General features: G+C 46.1%; 1 protein-coding gene across 1 annotated transcript in view; it reads right to left on the reverse strand.

The window, feature by feature from the left end:
* nf1b (neurofibromin 1b) overlaps positions 1-20,000 on the reverse strand; it is a 193,838-nt gene that overhangs the window by 15,992 nt on the left and 157,846 nt on the right. The window contains exons 48-53 of the mRNA XM_063202868.1: positions 19,071-19,211; positions 15,428-15,554; positions 15,034-15,165; positions 10,771-10,906; positions 8,465-8,622; positions 6,031-6,153 (exon numbers count right to left, since the gene is read on the reverse strand). Of these exons, the coding sequence (XP_063058938.1) occupies positions 6,031-6,153; positions 8,465-8,622; positions 10,771-10,906; positions 15,034-15,165; positions 15,428-15,554; positions 19,071-19,211 (817 nt within the window). The remainder of the gene's footprint in view (positions 1-6,030; positions 6,154-8,464; positions 8,623-10,770; positions 10,907-15,033; positions 15,166-15,427; positions 15,555-19,070; positions 19,212-20,000) is intronic.

Raw genomic sequence — 20,000 nt, forward strand, 5'->3', positions numbered from 1 at the left:
GTTGTTTGCTTATGGACAAAGTGGGAGGAGTTCCTGTATTTGCGGGACCTCAAAAAGTACTTGCATTGCTCTTGACCTGGCTAGTTGCAAAGTTTAAAGTGTTGCGTCACTAGGAGGGCACAGCCTGGCTAATGAGTCAGTACACTTCACTATGCTATTTATATAGCAGGGTTGAGTGATGACACACGCAGGATGTGTACAGTATGTCAGTAAGCTGTGGTCTACTGCAGTGGTTCTATATCTTTTTGTGTGATGTACCACCCAAGAAAATATTGAGCTCTCCGAGTACCATCTTGACAACCAACATTAGAATATCATAGCAAAGGCCTTCCATATTCACTTTTGCCAGTCAGTTTTGCCTCTCCTGTAAACGGCATCAACAGCTACGGTCACATTCAGTGCAAGCTTGTTTTTAAATTTTCTGCTTGCCTTGTATTATTCTGCATTATGTTTTCAGACTCATAGTACAGTTCAATATCACAAAATGTGAGACCAAAGAGACATTTTTGACTGCAACAACTTGATCAGCTTCAAATCAATGCACAAAAAATGAATTCTTCCAAGTACCACCAGAGATGCCTCAAGTACCACCAGTGGTACATGTACCACAGTTTGGGCGCCACTGGTCTACTGTATATACGCCGGCAGGAGATGACGAAGTATTCAAGCTACCCATAAACACCATATATGGTGAATTCAGGTAAATTGGGCCGCTTTTTTGCATATAAGTGAATGGCGCCCGATTTACCTAAATTCAGCATAACTATAGTGGAGCCGTGTTAGTAGTCTAGTCAGAGTTTCTCGCAGAATTTACGTTAGTTAAGGAGGAGGGGAGGTGTCGGACACATGTAATAATAGCTGTTGGAAAGGCCATGTTGTGCAGTTTCATATAAAATATGAAAGCATATATTGTTTGGTGAAGTCACTATAGAAATTACATTCACGCAAAATCACGCAAAATCTTTAATTGTTTAAGAATGTTGGGTGAGAGTGTACTTTTTACAATCGCTTTTGTAAAAAATAAATAAATCCATAAATGGAAATAAACAAATACATAAAAAAAGCTCTGTGGGCCAGATGACATAGCTCTGTGGGCCACCTCTGCTGAATGCCATGCTATATATAAAAATAGTAGTAATAGTATTAAGCATAATAGTATAAAGTGTGATAGTATAATAGCATTAAGTATATAGCAAGCTTGTGTGACGGGCCAGCAGACACAAGCACAGGACGCTGCAAGATGCTATGTGAGCTGTGAGCTAAGCTTATATGGCATGCTGTGCTATATTTAACCCACCAGAGAGAGCCGTAGTGTCGATAGCGAAGTCTACACTACAGCAGTGTTTCCCAACCAGGGGTACGTGTACCACCAGGGGTACGTGTACCACCAGGGGTACGTGTACCACTAGGGGTACGCGAGCACACTGCAGGGGGTACTTCAAAAAATGCAAATTTAACAAATATATGGAGCTTAGTTACATTGGGATAGAGAAAGCGATATAGAACTTGACTTAGGGGGTACTCATGGCACAACGAAAAGGCTTGGGGGTACACAAGACAAAAAAGGTTGAGAAACACTGGTCTACACTATAGCAGTGTTTCCCAACCAGGGGAGCGTCAACTACTAGGGGTATGCAAACTGTGGTTTTCAAAGTGGGGGCCGGGGATCCCTGGGGGGCCTCAAAGGGCTGCAAGGGGGTCCGCGGCAGGTTGGCAGAAAAAGTATAGTACGGAAAAAATATAAATACTTGATTAATTAATGTGCTCCAAAATAAACCATTATCAGCTAAACAATGTTAAGAATAGGAAATCGAATTGCATCTCTGAACGTTACTATAATTTTCGGGTTATTTTAAATATCCCAATGGGACACTGACAAAAAACACACATGGACTATGGTTGTGACAGGGGGAGGATGCGTAGAAAAGCTAGTATAGCACAAACCATTTAAGGGGGGGGGAGTATACCGGTATATGGGGGGCCTTGGCATGGTATAGTTTGGGAACCCGAATGCCGCACACTCTGCTCCATGTTTTATTGGTGAAGTGACGTTTCGGCCGACTGGCCTTCTTCAAACTTACCATGGAGCAGAGTGTGCGGCATTCTTTTCATTTTCTTTAACATGTGTATGCTCAGGAAGCCAGCACCTCAAGAAAGACTTTATTGGTGTGTGATACCTCTTTTTTTCTACAGTTTGGGAACCCCTCCGTGAGCACACTGCAGGGGGTACGCGGAATAATGACATGTATTGTGCATAGTCACATTGGGATAGAGGAAGAGATATAGAGCAGGAGTGAGAGGGGACTCATGGCATGACAAAAAGGCTTAAAATCCCGATTCGCCCGACAAAGGAATTTTATTACCCAAGGCAACCCTGGTACTTCTGAATAATTGCAGAGTATGTCTGAGTTCGTGATTTGTGATTCGAGCGCAAATTACCTACTGTTTTCTGGTGAAACACATATGTCCTGAGCAGTGGCGGTTTTGGGTGTGATGTTGGTAAGCACAAATTCTGTAACCAAGCCAAACTAGTGGGGTCTCCCCCAGATGAGATTTTTTAAAAATAAAAACGCTCCTAAATTGTGAATTTTGACCTCTTCAGACAGCTCCCTAGGCTACTAAGTCATTCTACCACTTTGCATTTGACATCCTTCACTCCACGACTTGAAAATACAATCAAAATGTTCGCGTTGCATCTTACAGCAATGCATTGAGAAAAACACATCACTGACGGTCATCATTCCAGAAAGGGTTCTTATTCTTACTAGAACTAATAGAAATGAAGTCAAGAGTGGCCACCAGCATGCCGTTGCGACCAGGGTACACTCACTGTAGCCTACACGAGAGCTGCTAAAAACTTGCGTAGGCCTGTCGTTAACTTGAAAACAGGCTACGGGGAAGACAGACACCCTTCTGAACAATTGTGAAGTGAACCCATGTATGGATGCGCGAGTGAACCCGTTCCTAAGCCGCAAGCTTCATCAACAACCAATGTTACGGCGGACAAATATTAACCTTACCTTAAAATGCTGTCTTGACCGCAGAAATCCCAAACTTTCACTTAATCCACACGTTTTCAAATTTATTGTCCACGTTCCCATTTGTAATCCATATGATATCATAGCTAATCAAGAAAGGCATATTGTGCTGCCGTTAAGCTATTCTCTTCAACTGACTGACGGTGTGTGGTTCATGTTATCTGCATATTATTCATTCGTTTCTTCTTGATATGTCTTAAAGTTCTACTCCATGATTTGTCCACATCCAAAACACAGACGTTTCCTGAAAACTTTGATTGCAGTTCAAATGTGTTGTCAGTCTTCGAGATTATCATAAAAGCATCGGCGGAAAGCCAATTAAGAAACAGATTCTCTGCCATTGACTCCAAGTCATTTAGAATTCGTGCTTCATTTGCTGTAGTAACGTGTTTCACCATCGCTGTTAAACAGTGTTTCTCGATAACCACTGTGGTGTCGCTGTTTAACCAGTTTTATACGAACCGCCAGTAGCAGACAACACAGACAGCTGAATCACGTCAACAGGATGAAGGGTTTAAATTCGGATGTCGCGTTTGTCGCTTTTATATTGGTAAGCCGTGCACCAGTACTATCGGGCTTTAGAGGGTACACAAGACAAAAAAGGTTGGGAAACACTGCTCTACAGCACCTCCCTCCCTCCTCCACCTCCAACTCCTCCTCCTCCTCCCTCCCTCATCCTCCTCCTCCTTCCTCCCTCATCCTCCCTCCTCCCTCCTCCTGCTGCTCCTGCTGCTGCCACTGGGGGGCCATTGGTAATTTTAGAAACAGTCATCCGCTTGCTTGCTACGCATCTACACAACCGCACCATACCCTACACTGCTGAGGGCTGTTTGGCGTTCTTAGAAACAGTTACCCTAAATGACTCTGTCCTGAGGAGGCCTACTTCCTACAGTAGCTGCTACCCCAAGGATGAGACTACGATATGCAACGAGAGCTACTCGTCCAAAATTATGTATCAAATATTTAATTGTTTAATCAACTGACACTATGACTTGTGTGGTGTTTGCTTTGCATTAATGATAAAGTTAAGAAATACATTTGTGTGTTTAAATTCTATATTACAGGAAAAACACCCAAAAAAAACCCTGCTGAAGGCTATTTTTCAAATGTCCCTTGTGGCCACCTCACAAGCTCCTGAGGGGCTACATGGTAGACACCACTCCAGCACTGGGGGTCGAATACTGTTTTTGGAAACAGGAGTCATTTGGGGGTAAAGGCATCTGCCAGCTATCCTTCCTGCTCAAGTACACTGCACCCTGTAAAGACCAAAACAAATCCGAGACCCACCGTTTCGGTCAGAACCCAAAATACAGCATTCATATATGGGAAGAAGCAATTTTGTGAATGCAAATGGTGCCAGTGTTACAATATACGAACCAAAATTTGGCACAGTGGTACAACCGGTGTGACATTTTTGCTAAGACCATGTGCGAGAGAAAAAGAGGGCAGCCAAGGAAACATCTGGTGCGGAGAGCTGGGGAAGGAGGAGGAGGAGGAACTAGACTACACCCGAGACAGAGACACATGGGGAGGCCATGTGTGAAAAGCCTATTCCCCAGATGGGCTGGTAGATCCAGGTTAAAGGCGGTTGTGCAGGTTAAGAGATTAAATATTTTTTTTGTACCACTTTCTTGTTAGTAGTGCACATTAAACTATTATCCATCGTATTTCATTTGGTTGGGTACCACATAAAAATATTATATGAAAACGTGGCAGTCTGTTTTAAGTTCCTATTAATCATCAGTGGCAGTTAAAACTGCACAATCACCTTCAAGTAAGGCTGCAGCATCTCTCGTCTCTGCCCTGCCCCCTTTCCTTTCCCCTAACCCCCACTGTCTGCTGCTTCCACTGGCCCCTCCACCAGGGCTCAGCCAGGGGAGGTGGGATAGTTGTTAGGATGACACAAACAACAAAAACAGTCATTGGTATAGACCATATTTTAATAGTATTTAATATTATTCTTAAATCTGTAATCTTTTATAAGGCCCAGGATGTCTAGTGGCAGCCCTGCCCCTAAAAATCCCTCGCTTTCTCTGTAATGCTCGTGTCCCTACCCCCATCCATTTCTCTGTACCTTCCACTTCCCTGAGACAAGGTATGCCTGTCTAAGCCAGGGGTGGGGAACCTTTTTCATTCGAAGGGCCACTTCAAATTGCTCCAAGGGCCGTACTATGAACACAAACCAGGATTTCCCCTTGCACTTTAGGCCTATATGGGAGGCAGCCACCTTTATAACAGATGCCACCTTCTCTAGGCCCCCTGAAATATAGCTTCATTGTATTGCAAATAGAATTTCTAAGATTCCTTTACAAAATATGTCACATTTCATATGAAGCTGCAAAACATTAAAATGATGTTCTAATCGGACAGCTCAGACAAATTCCTTCCCTCCGTACCCCGTCCTTCCCATGCTTTTGTCCTCCACTTTCACACGCTCCTCAGATACCCAGACAAGGGACGTTTCAGTCTGCTTAGCGCAAAGGTTCCCATAAAAATACGACAGAGAACAAGAGACTTGAGGCCTTGCCGTGACTCAAGCGGTGGGGCACTGCACTGCTACGCCGGCGACCCGGGTTCAATTCCAGCCTGGGACCTTTTCCGACCCATCCCCCTTATCCCTCTCCCTACTTATTTCCTACCAGTCCTATCAGTAACAAAGGCAAAAAGCCAGTCTGTTTAGAGCAATAGTTCCCATAAAAATATGACACTCAAAAAGATAGATAGATAGATAGCAGGCTTGTACGAAATTCGGATTTGAAAAAAATTAAATTCAAAGTAATGCCATAATACGGACAATAGGTGGTGGTGTTCTATGTACTTTCAATGGGTGGTGTAGATTCAATTCAAAGAAATTCAACGTAATGGCACCACCTAGTGTTTGTATTGTGGCATTATTTTGAATTGAAATTCTTTCCATTCGGAATTTCGTAGAAGCCTGATAGATAGATAGATAGATAGATAGATAGATAGATAGATATTGACATGTGCTCACCCATCTCGTAGTCGTTCTCGGCCACCCTGCGCATCTTGGGGGGCGTAGTGATGCCTCCCTCCATCTCCGCCCTCTTGGGGGCCTTGGTGTCGGGCATCAGGTGGTCGAAGCTCTTCCTGGTTCCTGGGGGACCAGCAGGCCAAACACAAACACAAGAGTAGAGTTTGTCCGCCAGTATGCAGAGCATGCAGATCAGGCTATTGACACGAGAGTAGAGTTTGCAGACCAGGCTATTGACACAACAGTAGAGTTTGCAGACCAGGCTATACACAAACACAAGAGTAGAGTTTGCAGACCAGGCTATACACAAACACAAGAGTAGAGTTTGCAGACCAGGCTATTGACACGAGAGTAGAGTTTGCAGACCAGGCTATACACAAACACAAGAGTAGAGTTTAAAGACCAGGCTATTGACACAAGAGTAGAGTTTGCAGATCAGGCTATTAACACGAGAGTAGAGTTTGCAGACCAGGCTATTGACACGAGAGTAGAGTTTGCAGACCAGGCTATTGACACGAGAGTAGAGTTTGCAGACCAGGCTATTGACACGAGAGTAGAGTTTGCAGACCAGGCTATTGACACAAGAGTAGAGTTTGCAGACCAGGCTATTGACACGAGAGTAGAGTTTGTCCGCCAGTATACAGTGCATGCAGATGGGGGGATATACTAGGAAGCTGGTTCAGTAGTTAGCCAGGTGAAGTTAACATTGAGGTAGAGCAGGGGTTCCCAACCTTTTTCAACTTGGGGCCCACTCGAAATTGTCAAAAATGTTCGGGGCCCACCAAAACTCAAATAAATCAACAGCAACACACACCAAAATATGGTTATTATTTTTGGAAAATGATTTCAAGGCCCATTTGGAATACCTTCAGGGCCCACCAGTGGGCTCCAGCCAATAGGTTGAAAATCATTGAGGTAGAGGGTAATCATCTAATAGAAGAGTCAAGTCCTTGACCCAAGTACTCCATTTTCGTAACTAAATGATGCCTGCAGGTACATCTATTAGCAGCTTTACCACTTCCTGTATGTTAACCCATTGTGTCCTGGACACACATATATGCTGCATTCAGGATTTTGATATTTGAGCTGTTTTATTAAATATCTGGGCATGTTAGAGCTGAATGAACATTATAATGCAAGAGGAGGGTCTTGGCTTTTAAATGTAACTCATTTCATGTTTGTATGTGCTTCGGAGGCTGAGATATTTAGGATTTAATAGGAAGAGAGCACCCTTTCCCAAAAAGGGCTTAGGATAAAATGGGTTAACTAAGCCTGGTTTACAACTGAACCAGCGAGCTTCTTAGTATAGGACCCAGGCTATTACACCACCCCTGTTTTAAATAAGCTGTTACCAGAATGGCAATGACCAAGTTGTAATGTATTGCTCAAGGCCCTGTGCACTGTGATATAGGTGTACGTAGTGCTATGGTGAGATTTTTTCAAGTTAGATTTCTGATTATTCTGATTGTTTTGATTGTTTCTACTATACTTTCTCCTCCTTCTTCCACATGTTATCCTTTCTTCTGCATTTCCCATTCAGCACAACACAATTCTTTTGTTTTAATGCCCCTATAATGCTCCTCCCAGTCAGTTTTCCACTGCAGGTTCAGGTCTAAAGCATTTGATAGGGAACACTTCTAGATGTCCACATGACGCATGCTTACTTAATACATTATTAAGCCCAAAAGGGAGCTAGACTATACAGAAAAAACAAAATACTGCCAGCTCTAGGGGAAAATTGCAGTGTACACATACTTAATACCGTAAAGCTCTAGAGGGAATTACTGTGCTCATTCTTACTCAACACGGTAAGCCCTCGGGAAATGAACCAAGAGTTTGATATTAGGCTGTTGCTTGTCTGATAAAGACACATTGATTCAAAGGAGCGCAGACAAGACATTCTGTCTCGCTCCCCTACTGGGAATTCATTCCCTGAGCGTTTTCCTCTATCAGTGCAGTTCTTGTGTTTAGTGTTCCGGAGTGTTCCCTTCCTGTGATTTCCCCAGCAGGTTCTAATGTTTAATGTTCCAATGGTTGGGGTCTTCAGATTCAGGTGCTGCTTCCACGTAGCAGGATATTTTAAAATGTGGATACTTTTTTCACCTGTTTAGGTGGAAACACAACATGTGGATAAAAATAAAAACTCCATCGTAACAGGTGCGCTTTAGCCCCCTAAATGTGATATTTTTAAAGGCGGATTTTTGTAGGCAGTTCTGGTGTCTACACTTAGTGTTCTCCAGCCGGTTCTGGTGTCTGCATGTAATGTTCTCCAGCTGGTTCCCCTGAAGGTTCTGGTGTCTACACCTAATGTTTCCCGGGCCAGTCCGGTTCTCCTGATCTGTGTTCTGGTGTCTACATGTATCGTTCTCCAGCCGGTTCTGGTGTCTACATGTAATGTTCCCCGGCCGGTTCTCCTGAGCCGTGCTCTGCTCACCCAGCAGTTTCTTGGTATTGGCCTGCGAGGGCTGGCCCATGTCCAGGCTCATGGACTTGCGGGTCCGCGGGCTGACCTGCCCCACCGTGGCGTAGTGGGCCGTCAGGTACCGGTCCGATACGTTGGGAGACGTCCACGGCTGGTTCTCCCGTAACGTCCTGGAAGACATGAGGAAGTAGGGAGAGTAGAGAGAAGACAGAGAGAGGAAGTGAGAGAAACTCTTTGTCAGAACTTTTTTGTAAAGACATTTTTTGGTCTTTTTGACTTTATTCATGACAGCACAGTGCAGGTGGTGACAGGAAGCGAGTTGGGAGAGAGAGACGGGGAAGGGTTGGCAAAGGACCCGGGCCGGGAACCGAACCCCGGTCGGCCACATATCAAACAAGTGCCCTATCATTTGTGCCACAGTAGGGCCCTCTTTGTCAGAACTTAACAGATTCTTCAAACCTTTGAAGACCCACTTACACTGTTTTCAGGCCGACCAGAACGGTGCCTGTGCCAGTACCAGCACCAGTTTCGTTCGGCACTTAAAGGCTTACCTGTGAACCACTCACGTTCACACTGGGCTCTGAACTATTTCCGCACGTGACTGTGTAACTTGCCCAGATGATACTGCTGACGTCCACATTGTCGTCACGGTTCGTGGAGAGAAACCAACTTTTTTTTTTCGGTTCGCATTGCAAACCAACTTTCCGGTTTAGCGAACTCTAAGATCTGCAGCGTGAACAAAGCCGGCTGGTTCGCTATTACTGTAGGTGCGGGAACTGGCACCGGCACAGTTCTCATTCGGCCCTTTGTGTAGCCTGATTATCATCGACTTTCAAATCTCTTCATTGCTCTTGGCTAGACTAGGAGCAATGCAGAAGGTGTTGCGTCACTAGGAGGGCGTGGCCTGGCTACCCTTAGTGTACCCACGTCAGTTGCAAAAAGAGACAGAGTGAGTGACCAATCGACAAGAGAGAGAGAGAGAGAGACGGGGCAGTTGGACAGAGGAGACAAAAAAAAGAGTCAAAGACAGAGAGAAGGGTAGAGAGATAGAGAAATAGTTCTAGACAGAAACAGAAACAGAAATAGAAATTGAAGGGGACAAATGAAGGGCAGGAAAAGTGTCTGTGGGGATTTTTATTCCTCCTGGTCATGTTATGCAAAGGAGCAAGGTTGACCAAACTGGCCTTCTTGCTCCAGAAAGAGTGTAGCTGCTTTTTGGAGCAAGAAGTTCAGTTGCCTACAGCATACTAACATAATGTCTGACAACCAGAGCTAAAGAGAGAGAGAGCATTGCGCACAGCGAGAGAGATTGCACCCATATCAAACAAATGCAGGTGCTAGATCAAGAAAAAAACTAGAATTGCACTCAGAGTAGAGACCTCCACCAAGGAAGCTGTGGTAGAACATTTGACTGTTATTTGACTATGGAATTAGAAACTGGAATGTCAAAATTTACCCTATCCTGCAATGGTGAAGAATCTTTTTTTTTCTTTTTTTAAATCCTGGATCGGGATCTGGATCACAACCCAAATCACTTGTTCCTTGTGTCATTTCCAACAAGTCCAACAAACAAACCAAACACAAGCGAAAATATAACCTCCTTGGAGACTCTAGTGAACCGAAAAGAAATAGTAAAAGGTTCACACACTGAGAAATGCTCCATGTGCACAATGTGCCAACATGACACGTCAAACTCATGCTTGAGACCAGTTGCATCTTTTTGTGTAGGACAGTGGTGTCAAACTCAAATTCACTGAGGGCCAAGCCAAAATCAAAATCTGGGATGAAGTCGCGGCCAAAAATTGTGCATGCATACAGTACTACACACGCTTCATGCTTAAAGCTAGGCAAATAATAAATTTCTATCACATATATTTTCAGAGCCTATTACTTCTATGTGCTGTTCCACTGTCTGGACCTCAAGTCATACTTTCTATATAGTAATGGTGTATGTGGGCAAGCTGTAACACACATTTGATATGATTTGAAGGCAAAATAAAATGGCTCCGCGGGTAAAATTTGGCCCCCAGGCCTCTGAGTTTGACATATCTGGTGTAGACGGTATACCAGTGGTTCTCAAACGTTTTTGAACAAACGCCCCCCGCACCTTATCCTAAAGCCGGTCAATGCCCCCCTCAGCCCTCACTGTTAATACATTGAAATGGACTAATGCCCCCAATGACAACTAAGCACTGTATCCTTCTCAACTCCCCGCTAGGGATCCCTGGGGGGCTATATCGCCCCCGTTATTTATGAAACACTACGGTAGACCTTTGCTATAATAGCTCTCAGTGGAGAGGACGGAGTCTGGCTCTCACCTGCAGCTGAGGTCGCTGTGAGGCACCACGTAGGTGTCCATGGGGATGGTCTCCATGGTGATGTCGGGCAGGGACAGGGACTTCCTGTGCTTCAGACGGCACCGGCTGCGCACTTCCTCCGAGACCGTCAGGAGAGCTGTGAGGGGGGCAGAGCATGTGAATCCATGTGTGAGTGTGTGTGTGCACGAGACCGTCAGGAGAGCTGGGAGGGGGCGGTAGACAGTACAGGGTGGGCGTGAGACAGAGCGTGTGTGTATGTCCATGTGTGTGAGTGAGTGTTTGTGTGCGTGCGTATGTGCATGTGTGTGTGCGTGCATGCGCATACAGTATATGTGCATGTGTGTGTGTGTGTGATTGTGTGTGTGTGTGTGTATGTGTGCGAGACCGAGTGTGCATATGTGCATGCCTATGTATGTGCATGTGTGCGTGTGTGTGTGAGTGTTTGTGTGCGTGAGTGTGTGTGAGACCGAGTGTGTGTGCATGCATGCGTATATATTTGTGTGTGTGTGTGTGTCGGGAATGGGAGAGAGAGCAAAGTCATTACTTGATGGTGTCCGTCAAGTGGTCGACCTCATTAACCCCGCCCCCTACAGTCAAGGGCAGTCAATGAGGAACCTCATCTCTCTCTCTCTCTCTCACACACACACACACACACACACACACACACACACACACACACACACACACACACACACACACACACACACACACACACACACACACACACACACACACACACACACACACCACACACACACACACACACACCCACACACACACACACACACACACACACACACACACACACACACACACACACACACACACACACACACACACAGCGCACCAGTCAGTCAGTCAATCGATAGTGTTTAAATGACAACACTCCTGACTAGAGGGCAGTGTGGCGGTCACTGTGATCATTACTATTTAAATGGAGTGGGTGTTTAAAGGACACAGGCAATTAAACACAGAGGTACAGTACGGTATAGAGATGCACCGGATCCGGTTCCGGTTCCGGATCCGGCAGGATAATAGGGTTTTTCACAGGATCCAGGTCCGGCAGGATCTTAAGCAGTGGATCCGGTATCCGGCATGTTACCTAAAAATCAGGGTCTGGTGCATCTCTAGCCTAGGCTTTTCAGTCAGTCTTTCACAACCCCAATCACTGCATGGAGTGAAAGCCCTTTGGAAGCGGCCGTTGCAGGCAGTGTGGCAATAAGCCAATGAGTCTAAAAAATAGTTTGAGCCAATGTAATAAAAAGGGCCCACGTGTGCGAGTAGACTATATGTTTCAACCCTTTTGTAGGATCCGGTATCCGGTTCCGGATCCGGCAGGATCTTAAGCAGTGGATCCGGTATCCGGCAGGATCCTAAAAATCAGGATCCGGTGCATCTCTAGTATGGTACTACAGGCACGAGGTGTGTGTTTGATTCACAGATGAATCCAAAGAGATTAGCACTCTGTGTTCCAATAATCTCATATTAGAAGTATTTTGACAGTATTCTGTCTTTTTAGCCTTTATTTCAGAAGTGCACAACCTTTTTTGAATAAACTCCCCCTAGACCTCCTCATGAGCCTCCCAACGCCCCCTTGACCTCATCATGAGCATGCCAACGGCCCCCTTGACCTCATCATAAGGCTCCCAACGGCCCCCTTGACCTCATCATAAGGCTCCCAACGGCCCCCTTGACCTCCTCATGAGCCTCCCAACGCCCCCTTGACCTCATCATGAGCATGCCAACGCCGTCATTGTATTAAAAAATGAAATAGCCTAACGCACCCCAAGGGCAACTAAGCACTGACCCCCCCCCCTCTCAGCTGTATATTTCTCACCGCTCCCCAACGCCATGCCCACACTTCAGGCTTGGGGCCTCTGCCCACCGGTTCCGGTGCCAAAGTTTGATTCCAATGTTTTCAATCCAAACCCGCACACTTGCACACACTGGCGCCGATGTCCATGGATGTCGGCTTCCGATTAGGGGAGAACTTTATTTTTGTCTGAGCAGCCCATTGTTTAACCCCTTAGCGCAGCACTATGGCTCTCTGTAATGTCATAGCAATGTTGTTATGATGTATTTAAGCATTTTCAGCAAGTGAATAGGGTCGCCGGCGACCCCTGCTACCCATGCTCTGCGGTGATGAAATTGACCACTCATTATGTATAGCACGTCTGCGCCAGTGTGCGGGGGGATAACTAAAATTGTCAAAACCGATACGACTAGTGCTCTGCAGTGCTGTCGGATGAACCCGTGTGCAGACTACCTGAGCCTGCTATGCCACAGCACACCCAATAATAATAGCATTCGTCACGATTCATCACGATTCATATCGGGCGGCACTAAATAGAGACTTCAAGGGACACATTTGGAAGATGCAGACCCTTGTGTGCATTCAATGAAAATCAAAACACAGGCCCTTACTACCTAACAAGACAAGATATGAAAGTAAGTAAGTGTTTAAACAATCTGTAATCAATATGCTCCATCTACACAGCAGAGGAGGAGAGACATGAGCATGATCTGTATTCACACGGCTCGTGTATTTAAACAGTGCAAATATTTGAACGCTGTGCGAATGAGTAACGGCTTTTATCAATTACACTGAGCAGACGGTGGAGGGTTTGCCTCTCTCTAATCTCTTAATATTTAAATGGCTGAAGCATTTTAAGCGTGTAAATATTTAAACAGTTGAAAGGCCTTTAATACCGCTGCATCGCTACCGCAGAGGGGACACTGTCCATCTGTAAAAATCTGCATTCAATCTCCACGAAGACATTACATAGTGTATCACAGAGGGCCAGTTATAGCCTAGAGGTTAAGGAAATGGGCTTTAGATCAGAGGGTTGCTAGTTCGAATCCCACCCTTCAACTCCATACCACATGCAATGGCTGAGGTGTCCTTGAGCAAGGCACCTAAACTCATACTGCTCCAGGCACTATAACTAATACCCTGTAAGTAACTGTAAGTTGCTTTGCATAAAAGCATCAGTAAAGTGTAATGTAATGTAACATCAGCAGCAGAAAGTGCAGCACCACACCTCTGTGTTTCCTTATGTTCATTAGGCATAAATGAAGTATCAAACACAAGCAGTGCTTCTGGGTCTTCACCTTTTTTCCTTGGTGCTCATCAGTGTAGGGGCTCTCAAACTTGGTCCAGGAAGACAGATGCTGAGGCACTCAAGGTTGCAATTTGTTTTACTTTTTTATTTGGCCATAAGGGCCGAAATGCGTAGGCATTGTAGCCAAATAAAAAAGTAAAAAAAATTGCAACCTTGAGTGCCTCAGCATCTGTCTTCCTGGACCATAAATGAAGTATATCTACTCTCTAAACTCTAAAATTAGTAATGAAACAACATTGGGGCTACTGCAAGTTTCGTTTGGTCATTTTCACACCATCATCAATTTAGCCCTTCTAGTTAATTAGTTGCCATGTCTGGGCCATTTATATGTTTAATTAAATGTTCATTTAATTCACATTTGTTCAAATGTTTAATGTGCTCCAGCACACCGAATTGAATTCCTAATTTTCATTGGTCACCCTACAGGTTGTTCCCTCAGTTCAAATGGGGCATACTGATGATGGGATAGAGTCCTGACACGTTTTTTTTTACCCACTTTGTCTTTGGCTTGTCTTTTATTTTCGTCTTGTTAATACAAACTCCTTCTCCCTCATGAATCAATGTATTGACGGACCACCTTGAAAACGAGATGATTCATCTCAAGGTGCTATCCTTAACAAAATTGAAATTGGAATTGGAATAAGGCACTGAGCAGAACTCCCTAAGAAAAACAGAGGCGTGGACGCCAGATCTACCTTCAACCTACAGGTTGGGAATTCATTACTTAATGACTTAATTTCTTAATTTTTGTCAGGTTTAGTACTCGTACGGAGGATCACAGTTTGCCATGTCCGCAGCCTCGATTATCTGCAAATCTTTCCACTTTTGAGAAAATCAGGTACGGGTCACGTCCGTCCGATGTATTTCCCTACTAACTCCTTCTATGTTTCACTATATACCGGGTCCAAATCACTACAATATGCACTTATCTCCATGTTCTCCCTGCTGTTGTTGTTATGCTGTTGTGAAGCGGAATAGCCCACCATTTCCAGTTTACACGCTACCATGATGACGTCACTGAAAAACCCAAGCATTGCTAAAACTAAACAAGTGAGTGCAGTTGCAGGAGAGCACCCGAGGAGGGCACTGTAGAGCAGCTAGGTCTGCTGTCTTGTCCTGTCCTGTCCTGTCCTGTGCTCACCTGCCAGGTAGGCCACACTCTGGGTGTTGACCTCGAAGCGGTCGCACTGCCGGTGCTTCCCCACCAGGCCCAGCAGGGTGTGCAGGATGCGGACCGTACGAGCCACCGTGGTGGGGGACGGGTGCCTGTAGCCTGGGAGATGACAGAAACACACACAAACACAACTCATTTGCTTACACAGAAAAATAAGTTGCATCTGTGGAGTAATTTCATGAAAATCTTCAGATGCTCAGCAGTATCCAAAAGTCCCAGGTAGAACCCGTACACACACGCACACACATAAGTACGCACGCACGCACCACACTATTTAACATGCTGTACATACTTACAGTACAGAAGCACACACACACACACACAGATAATGTGTAACGCACGCACACACACGCACACTTACCTTTGAGCAGGTGTCCTACGAGGGCGAAGTTGAAGTTGGATGTGAAGTTGAGGCCGACAAAGTGGTCCATCTGCTTACAGTGCCATTCCAGAGGACGCCGAATATCCATGAAGACCTCCGAGGGACTCTGGAGGAGAGGGGAGGAGAGGAGAGGAGAGGGGAGGAGAGGAGAGAGGAGAGGAGAGGAGAGGAGGGGAGAGGAGGGGAGAGGAGAGGAGAGGGCAGGAGAGGGCAGGAGAGGGCAGGAGAAGAGAGGAGAGAAGAGGCGTGGAGAGGGGAGGAGGAGAGGAGGAGAGGAGAGGAGAGGAGAGGAGAGGAGAGGAGAGGAGAGGGGAGGGGAGGAGAGGATAGGAGAGGAGGTGAAGAATGATGTTTGTTTGTACGAATTGCCATCCATGAACAATTCGAGAAACATTAACACATTGAATACCGGCGGTGCTCACGGAATTATGTCGTAGAATACCAGTACGTAGAATTGACGTTTTTTGTAGACTCACAGCGTATTATGTGATAGGGCCACTGAAATATGTTATGACTCGTTTGAAAGTGGAGACGCTGCCCTCTTAGTAGGTGAAAACTGTGTGTCTCTACGAGCTTTTATTGCAGAGTAAACCCACGCTAAACCGAAGCGGGTATCCATGGAATTCAGCTACAATCGGAGATATTGAGGTTTTTGTGAAGGGTGCGCTTCTTCAGAATGTGACGAGTTTGAAAGGGGACGAGTTGGTTTTAATCACAATTTGGTGCAAGGTTAGCTCTGACACGCATCTTCCTGCTCGTCAAGACACACCTCCTGCTCTATACCACTACGACACCGGCAATCAAAGCCCTTCGAAATCCACGTTTTTCACACAGACTGAACACAAACTCTTTGCACACATGCAGAAGGTCGGACATTTGCTAAAATAGTTCCCGATGACTCCCGAAATAATAGCCCAACATTGACAACAAATCCCAATGATATGATGCTTAGATGTAGCCCATCCGATCCATATGTAGCCATCTATGCTAGCTTCTGGCTTTTCACATACAGGAAGACAGTTCAACATGGGGGTGAATAATCAAATAAACTTATCTGGTTGGCGATCAAACTTCCAAATCGGAGCGCATTACTCCAATTACAATTCGGGGGCCATTTTGATCCAAGGATCTGGTAAAGGTAGCAAGCCCAGAAAGTTCAAGATACTCCTGGCACGATATACAATGGTCTCTGTGTTTACCTATTGCGTGAAGTCAGACACAATACAAGCTACCGATCGTACTAGGGAAACAACAACATAGCACGATTCACAAATACGGCAGCACACCTCCTGCTCTGTCACACTACGACACCGGCAATCGATGCCCTTTGAAGTCCCCGTTTTTCACGTGGACAGAACACAAACTCTTTGCACACATGCAGAGGGTGAGACATTTGCTAAAATAGCTCCCGATGACTCCCGAAATAATAGCCCAACATTGACAACAAATCCAAATGATATGATGCTTAGATGTAGCCTAGCCCATCCGATCCATATGATATGTAGCCATGCTAGCTTCTGGCTTCGATTCCCTGATTGTCGCTCCCAACGCAGGACGCTCCCCGGTCGGCTCGCTCCCACTAGCCAGACTATCGATCCCACCGCCATATAACGGAGCTAGTGGACTACACGTCCGGGAGCGATCTCAGTTGGGAGTGTCCATCTACCTCCCCTGGCTTCTCACATACAGGAAGACACAGAAACTTATCTTTTTGGCGATCAAACGTCCAAATCGGAGCGCATTACTCCAATCACATCTCGGGTGCCATTTGGATCCAAGGATCTGGTAAAGGTCTAGCAAGTCCAGAAAGTTCAAGATACTCCAGGCACGATATAATGGTCTCTGTGAAGTCTGCGTGAAGTCAGAGACAACACATGCTACAGTGACCGTACTAGGGAAATCAATGCAGGCAGCGCGATCATTAGGAGCCTATTACAGATAGTCTGGTTGGCATCCAGACATCTTGGTAAGTTAAATTAAAATATCCAAATCATAACACTCAAACATCATAACAATCAAACAACTTTTGACTGCAAATGTTGTCATTTATGTCCATCACAGAGCTACCAAAATCACATATATTGTCCATTGAAGGGTGTAGATTCAAAATATGATATTTAAATGCAAAAACGTATTTTTACGTTTTGGTATAGAACGCATGGGCGTGAAAAACGCATTATTACGTCGTCGGTACTCAATGTGTTAAGTTTCCTGAAGTATGTTGAGGCACATAAGATTGCTGACTGCACAAACTGTGCATTTCCCCAGGAGACTAGTGCATTTCCCCCAGGTGCTTGGTGCAGTGGGTGGGGCCGACAACAGGTCGCTACGGGGCTCAGAGCAGGCTATGGAGCTATACTGCCCTAGAAAGGCTATGGGGCCTACAGTATACAGAGGTAGTAAAAGTGCAATGTGATGGAGTGACCATCACTAGGGTTGTGGATGTCTTCTGACTATCATGCCAATGAGCCTGGCTCTTTGGTGTAGCGGTCAGAGCCCCAGTTTACTACACCAGAAGGCCTGGGTTCAAGTCCCGGCTGGCCAACTCTACTCCCCTACGCTACACGCAGTAACTACTACACATATTGTCAAAAGCTGTGGTGCAGCTCGCTAAGCCCCCCACATTTGGGCTTGCATTCCCAGTGCCCACCCACGGGGACACCGGTTCGAGTCCGGCCGGGGTAATTTCCCGATCCTCCCCTGTCTCTCTGTCCCATACCCTTCTTGTCACCATCTTCGACTGTCCTGTCAAATAAAGGCATAAAAGCCCCTAATATGTATATATATATAAATAAGTTCAACTGAAAACCTTTAGTCTATTGTGACAAAGCCTTATGATCCAAATGTGTCCATTTTAGAGACATTTCTATGTCAAATTTGCAGTAACTGCGATATTCAATCCAAAATCGTTACCAATACTACAAGGGCCTTTTTCTCAGTTTCAGTGTTGGCGTAGTTACTGCACTTTTCCTTTGAAGGGCAGTGTAGTAAATGTTGATGCGCCTCCCTCTCCCCTCTCCCCATCACTGCACCTCCCTCTCCTCTCTCCCCAACCCCTGCACCCCCCTCTCCCCATCACTGCACCTCCCTCTCCCCAATCCCTGCACCCCCCTCTCCCCTCTCCCCATCGCTGCACCTCCCTCTCCCCTCTCCCCATCCCTGCACCCCCACACATCTCCCCTCTCCCCATCGCTGCACCTCCCTCCCCACTCTCCCCATCCCTGCACCCCCCTTCTCCCCCATCCCTGCATCTCCCCATCCCCAATCGCTGCACCCCTCTCCCCATCGCTGCACCTCCCTCTCCCCTCTCCCCAATCCCTGCAACCCCCTCCCCCCATCGCTGCACCTCCCTCTCCCCTCTTCCCCATTTCTGGTCTCTTGTCTCTCCTCCCTCTTCACATCTCTGCACCCCCCTCTCCCCATCCCTGCACCCCCCCTCTCCCCCTCCCCCATGTCTGGTCTCTTGTCTCTCCTCCCTCTTCCCATCTCTGCACCCCCTTCTCCCCGTCGTTGCACCCCCTTCTCCCCATCTGCCCATCCAAGTTTGTTCTGTCTTGGGTGACTAACACACACGCGCACACACACACACAGGCACACACGCACGTAGGCACACAAGTGTTACCTTGTCGTTGAAGACGTGCATGCTGTCGAGTGTGTGCAGGTTTTGTTCCAGTAGTGCGGTGCCTGCTGAGTAGAGGTTCACCTCGTCCAGCTGCAGTACAGCCACCGCCACCCAGAACAAGGCCTTGTGCATCGCAGAGTCCTGCATAGACACACACACACACACACACACACACACACACACACACACACACACACACACGTTACTACCCAGAACAAGGCCTTGTGCATCGCAGAGTCCTGCATAGACACACACACACACACACACACACACACACACACACACACACACACACACACACACACACACACACACACACACACACACACAAACGCACACGCACACACACACGTTACCACCCAGAACAACGCCTTGTGCATCGCACACACACACACACACACACACACACACACACACACACACACACACACACACACACACACACACACACACACACACACACACACACACACACGCACACAAACACAAACACGCACACACAAACACACAGCGTGAAATATGCATAAACAATATATGTGCGCACAAAAAAAAATACAAACAGGGCAGAGACCCAGCCACATATTTCTTGTGTGCTTACACACGTCCATCCCTTGTTGATCCTGAGCCATAAGGGGTGTGTGTGTGTGTGTGTGTACATGTAAATACATATTGTAAACAGGCTCACATGTATCCAATACAGCCTAATGAAAGCCTACTGTATTTCGGAAGAGATCCTGCTAGCTTTGACAGAAGGCTCATAATACAGGAACATCTGATCTCTCTGGCTGAAGCAGAACAGAACGGAACAGAACAGCATAAAACAAACGCTTCATTAAAAAAAGGAAATAGATGACCCGTTTTGCATAACTGTTCCATATTTAGCATTGCACTGGGCTTCAGCTGCATACAGGAGCCAAGTCTCACAGTCAG

This window comes from Engraulis encrasicolus, chromosome 7 (assembly GCF_034702125.1).
Source record: "Engraulis encrasicolus isolate BLACKSEA-1 chromosome 7, IST_EnEncr_1.0, whole genome shotgun sequence".
Classification (NCBI taxonomy): Eukaryota; Metazoa; Chordata; class Actinopteri; order Clupeiformes; family Engraulidae; genus Engraulis; species Engraulis encrasicolus.